Raw genomic sequence first — 6250 nt, forward strand, 5'->3', positions numbered from 1 at the left:
ACAAGACTGGACTACTATTATTTTTCCATAAAATGTTGTCTAGTGGGCCTAATAAAATGTTATGTACAGCGTATAATAAATTATATTTGACCACATTTTGTTGACAATTTACTGAACATCTTAGGGCTGTTTCGTTTTCTGGTGATTTGTTGAGACTATTTTGGTAATATCTTTCAACATTTGGCAAATGGGGAATGCCAATGTTCATTTTGAAACTTGTTGACCTATCTGTAATTTTATTTTTCAAAATCGAAAAAAAATGATATCTCCTCATTAGTTTTATTTCGTGAAGTATATGATTTTATTTCACTTTGGAAAGCAATGTGGCCTATAAACATCATCAGTAGGCCATGAATAATTCATATTGTATTTTCATGAACTAAAGAGAAATGGTTGTAATCGCCAATTTCTATTAGTGTTATGGTGTTTTAATTGTATTTAGGCATAAGTAAGTAGATGTAATATACGTGGGAAATATAGTAACAGAAAATATGCGCTGAATCATGTGGTGAATCATATTTCAAATCTGTTAAAATAAAAAATAATAACACTTTCGAGGAAGAAAAAAAAAATACCAAATTCAAATGGTTCAAATTCAAATGCTGAGACGAAAGAAAGATGACCCCTAAAAGTCTCGAGGAATTGGGCCTAAAAGTCTTTAACATGGAAGGGACTTCATTAACCTGTTAGGCTACACGTTAGTTAGGCTACACGTGGACATATGTCATCTTAAAAATGTAAAGTATGGAGAATTTAACAGTTTGTTGAACTACCCTGATACTCCCTGTGGACATATGGGCTAGAATTAGCTGGATATCGCCATAGTTTAATTATATATTTTTTTCAGCCGTTCATATCAATAGAGGAGGCAAACAACGTTTCTTTTGTTCTCCAATGCAGGACATTATGTGGCTGAATTAATGGGTCTTGGCTATGTCTACATGGATTTGCCATATGGCAACAAAAAGGAAAGAATGGAGATGGGAAGCTCTTTGTGTTGGAAATGAGAACAAGGCCGTCCAAGGTACGCGTGTATGCGTGGAGCTGGCAAAGTCATTCTCGCCATCAAAAGTCTTCCAATTCCTCAAAATGTAGACATTATAACGCATAAACATGTTATATTAATTGGTTAAGCCATGGATAGGGGCATTTGTCAGCGTTATGAAGGGGGCATAGGCCTATACATTTAGCAAAGTCCTATAGAGCATGAGCATGCTGAGTGCGTGGTTTGCTTTCTTTCAATTAAGGGTAAACTTGCAAGTATGACCAACTGAATGGTTCCTTTCAATGGACAAGGACAATTACAAAGACTAGTAGTTTTTTTTATTTGGGCAGGTGGCCTCCACGGCCGAAGTGGTGTGGCGCGGTGTTTCCACGGAGTAAACAGTGTGGGTGAGAGGTTCTTTAGACGAGTTGTTGAGTGCGGGTGAATGTGGGGGTGTCCGTGTGGACAATGCGGGGTTCCAAAGGCAGCTGCTGCCTTTCTTTAGAAGGGCGAAAGGGCCTTTAAATCCCAGACTATATCCCGCAGCTGCCAATGGCTGCACGTTTAAATGCGCCATCATGCAATTCAACTAAGCTTATACTTTTCTTTTTTTCCCCAAAGCCTACAGGCAATATTGGCACACAGAGATAAACTTAGTCTACCGGTATCAAAGAAATATAACTTGAAAATGTATGGTGATTGTAGCCTATAATCTCTTGAAAATATAGGCTTACATTGTCTTTCATATTTATTTAGGCCTATCATCATTTCATTAAAAAAACAAGGATAACCTTTTTTTTTGCATCCAGCAAAAACCTTAAACTGACCTTGAAATATGTTTTTGCTCGAGGTTATATAGGTTATGTGGGGCTGACATTGGTGAAGAGATAAGACATTATAAAATGTATTTTATTTTTTACTTTAGGTAAAATTGTATTGTTGTGTCTAGGCCTATGCTTGCTTCAGCTTATGGCTATAACTCCTTGCCATGAGTTTGTAATTAGAAATTGCTAATTATTTTCATCACAGGGAAAGGGGTAGGCTATTTGATGGCAAAACAGAGCGGGCGTGCAAATTTTTCTTGTGTCTGGTGCCATGACTGGGGGGGGGCAACAGATGTTGGCTTAGCTATGAGGTGAAGTAGGCTTTGGTGTCTATACTGCTGTAAGCTTTAGTTACTACTTTACGTTAGACAATTCACCCTATAAAACTGACCCTTCCTTTAAACAAACATTCGGAGAAGATACAAACATAAACAAATGTTTACATTTCAATGACAATATTTTATTTGCATATTTTGCAAAACAGAAAATAAGGACAAGGATATAGAAAACGGCTCAGAAACACGATGAAATCTAAGTTTCAAGTGCACTATAAAAAGCTACATGATTGCAAAACATCACAATAAAACTTTGTAAATAAAATAAAAAATGTGCCCTTTGACTAAATCAAAACGGCATTTGCAAATGTAGGCCTAAAGAAACAAATAAATTATAAGTTAGAATAGTCTTAAAAAATTGCCTATTTACACAACCCAGAAATATTTAACAGAAATAAACATTTATAATGTCTTTATAAAGCTGTACACTTTTGGCCAGTGTAGACAATTTAAAGTAATTTAGGATTGCACAGTTGTTAAACATTTATTAACACTGTCAAGTGGCTGTATGCAAAGCAACCATGAATGCTACATTTTGTCTGAGTCCTTAGGCGAATCCTCTGTCCCGACCGTTCAATCCTGAGAGTCCACGGACTGTAGGCTACGTTCCATATAGGTCCACTCGGAGACGCACCAAGCCGATGGACAGTCGAGCAGGCGGGTTCTCCATCCCTAGTTTTCTGTCTCCTTCAAATCAGACGGTAGGAGAAACGATAATCACAAGAATAGGGCTAACGCCTGGAAAGGAAATAAAAATACATGAGTGTTCGTTGTCTAATTAAAAAAAAAATTGTTACAGACATGACAAAAATCACGAGTGTGGTCTCGAAATAAAATCAGAGTTGTAGTCTAACCCCAGCAGGCGTCTCCATTTGCATGAGCCTTTCCCGCCACGGTGACAGACTCCCCTCCCCCAACCACACATTACTCTACTGCGAGCGCTCACTCATTTTCAGCCTCCAGTGCAAGTGTGTAACAGTATTTTGACTTTTATCGTCAACTAAATAACCCCATATCAGCAAAAGTCAACTAAATAACCCCATATGAGCAATTACACACACGTAACTATTTTGTCCTGTATTAGTAAACGCACGGCCTATGTCTAAATGCCACACATTTCTCTTGAACTAGAAACCATACAGACCTTCAACGAATTCTCTTGCGTGGAGTTTGTTCTGCAGGAATGGAAGACGAAGGATGCTGGCAAATGCTTTCATTCAGCTTCGTCTCGGTCGTCGTCCTTTTACGTTTCACGTAGAAGTCTGGAAAGAAAAGTAACATTTAAAAACCAGGAATTCACGCCATGGCCCTGGGTAGCCAAATATTAGCTACTTGACCGGACAGCATGAAAATTACTAGATCAAATATATCTCGACAATCACCATCAACGCGTAAGACACAATAGGCGTACAGGTGAGCGATATTTACCTGTAATATGTGCCGTGGTGGTTGTATCAGTAGTAGCCGTCCTTTTGCTTCGAACGCATGGGGCTGGTTTTCGGGTAGGTTTCCCCGAGTTCTGCTTCATTGCCCAGTTCTCCTGGTTGACTTCGGTGGGACAGGGAGTGCTACTTTCAGAGTTGGTCAAACGGTCCTCGCAAAGAGGCGATACATCCAGTGGGATAAAGTCCACGCATTGCTTCAGATTGACTGGTGTTACAATCCTGTTCCTCCCGACCTGTACAGAGTCCTGGTAGAAGACTGGAGTCGTATCTACCGGGGTTTCCTCCCACTCGTAGTCCCCAGACAGTGGCACGTCGGCGTCGAAATTAAAGTTCCATCTCCGCTGGTCCCTCTCAGAAATCTCCCACATCTTGGATTTCATCTCCCGGTTCAGTTCGTCGTGATCCACCGGTCCAAAAAGGTTACGGCAGACGCCTGTGCGTGCGTGGAGAGGAAAGGTCCTCCGTGCGGCCAACCTCTCCAGGGCGCTGCTTGTTAGCTGGACGTTGGACATTGTCTTACCAAAGTCCAACCCAAAAATCCACACAAAAAAAATAAACAAAATGCTTGATAGTTAAATGCCTGGATTTAAAGTGTAGCAAAAATATTTTCGTTTCTGTCGAGTTGTGCCACACGGTTCTGTTTAAATGTACCCGAGTAGAGCGCCACACCGTATTTAAAGTCCCAAACAGTTGTAGGTTCATGTAGCCGGATCGCTCGACCATCCCATTGGTTCGTTTACGTCCAACCCTTTAAAAAAAATGCCTCCATACCCCATTTCCATTGGCTGGTACGAAGATTTGGACGGGGGCCATCTAGAGCTTAGCTTTTGATTTGTGCCTGTGGTGTCAGTATTGGCAGTGAGTGAAATGCCTTTCGAAAGTCGATGGGAAACTGTTGTTGCTGCCTAAAGATTGCTTACTATGTATTTTTCCTTTCCTCCAATCCCCAGCCTTTACCGCTTCTCCCTCACCAGCTGCACAGCCACGTCCCGCAGGAGAGATCGAATAACTGCTTCACAAACCAAAGAGTAGAGGTTGGCAGTGCAGAAGTCTACCACATATTATTGCTGTTTAAGAAAACATGTCTCCGCTTCTAATAGTCCAATAGCCTATTGTAAGACCACCATTTAAATGATTGTAAGATTTTGGATGTTTCATTGCTGCTCCGATGTAAAGAACCCAACCCATGTAAACAGCAAACACCCACCATTTAAAAATCGAATTGCCTTCCTGTCTCGTTTACAAGTGAAACCTCAAATTTGGTGAAATATTAGTTCTACAAGTGAAACATCAAATCTCATCCGAATACTCAACTAAGTATGTGATGTGAAGTTAATGAAGTGAACAGTAGGCTAGACAGGGCCAGATTACTGCATTTGGAACCCCTAGCACAGACCTTTTGGGGGGGGGGGGTTATATTTTTTTGGGGTGGAAGCCAGCTAATTTACTGCATTACAATACATTTTGCCATGGTGCAGAGAGAAAAATGTGTAGCTTTATAATGCTATTCTACACATGTTGTTTTGAGGCTAAGATATATATTTTTAGTTTTAAAGCTAATTTCCTGTAATTCTACACTTTTTGCTATGAGGCAGAGAATAAAATGTGCTGTTTTTGTTCAAAAACCAAACGTTGAATTTATAAAGCAAATTTTCTGCAATTCTACACATTTTGCTAACATATGCTATCTGTATAAAAAATATATATATTTGTTGTTGTTGGGTTGGGGGCCCCCTGTAGGTCGGGGGTCCTGGAGCACGTGCTCTGCCTCCCAGTTCGGTAATCCGGACCTGAGGCGAGATGCAAAGCCACCATGCAACCATGTTAAAAAATATTATATAATTCTTGCATTTGCTTGACAAGACTTACTCTTTAATTTTTATATTTTAAATGTTTTTGTCGACATGTATTATTATTATCATGATTAGCCTATTGTTGTTCTTAATGCTATCATTTGTAAACTGCTTTTGAAACCATATTTTTTGTCAGGTAATATCTAAGTTTTTGCATTGGTCTGTTGATGCTCATTGAATTCACAATACCGACACTCCCAAGTTAGGTTACTGATATAATTGTGCAGCAGAACCCATACTCTTCTAGCAATAACATGAATAATCTACTAAGAAACCAGAGACCAAATGGAAACGCCTAACGTTGCAGTGTGAAGTGCGACAGCGACCTCCTTTGGTTTACACGCTACTGGTTAATGTTGGATTGGGTTTGTTACAGCCTATGGTGTCACTTTTATTTGCTATGCGGTAGCGCCCTCTCGTGGGTCGCAATTTGTCATTTCTATCAAAATAGGCTTCACAACCGCACCGATTCTAAATGTGCAGATTATTTTATTCAGTGCAAACTTAATTCTGTGGCAGTACTGGTTCATTGCAAGTAGACTAAACTGTTAAAGTTGCAGACATTTCTGAAATACTTAGGCTACTGTTTGAGTGGCAGTGAGTGAAAGTAATTAATATGATGTCATGATTATAATGATGATGACTTGATTACATTAATAAATTCACTCAGGAAAGTGTTTGATGTTTTCTGACAAATTAATCAAGTAATTGATCAACCAAGAATATAGAAAATAGGTTGATTAATGGTTTGTATTTGGTTTTATTCTTTATGACCTATTCTTTCAGGTAAGGATTATAGTGTTGTTGT

General features: G+C 39.4%; 1 protein-coding gene across 1 annotated transcript; it reads right to left on the minus strand.

The window, feature by feature from the left end:
- Positions 1–2247: 2247 nt before the first annotated feature.
- cdkn1cb (cyclin dependent kinase inhibitor 1Cb) lies at positions 2248–4267 on the minus strand. Its single transcript, XM_064928992.1, has 3 exons — positions 3573–4267; positions 3289–3406; positions 2248–2882 (listed from the first exon to the last, which is right to left on the minus strand). The coding sequence occupies exons 1-2, from the start codon at positions 4099–4101 to the stop codon at positions 3291–3293; spliced, it is 645 nt and encodes a 214-aa protein (XP_064785064.1). The 5' UTR covers positions 4102–4267; the 3' UTR covers positions 2248–2882; positions 3289–3290.
- Between the last annotated feature and the right edge of the window lie 1983 nt (positions 4268–6250).

The sequence above is a fragment of the Oncorhynchus masou genome, chromosome 22 (genome assembly GCF_036934945.1).
Source record: "Oncorhynchus masou masou isolate Uvic2021 chromosome 22, UVic_Omas_1.1, whole genome shotgun sequence".
Classification (NCBI taxonomy): Eukaryota; Metazoa; Chordata; class Actinopteri; order Salmoniformes; family Salmonidae; genus Oncorhynchus; species Oncorhynchus masou.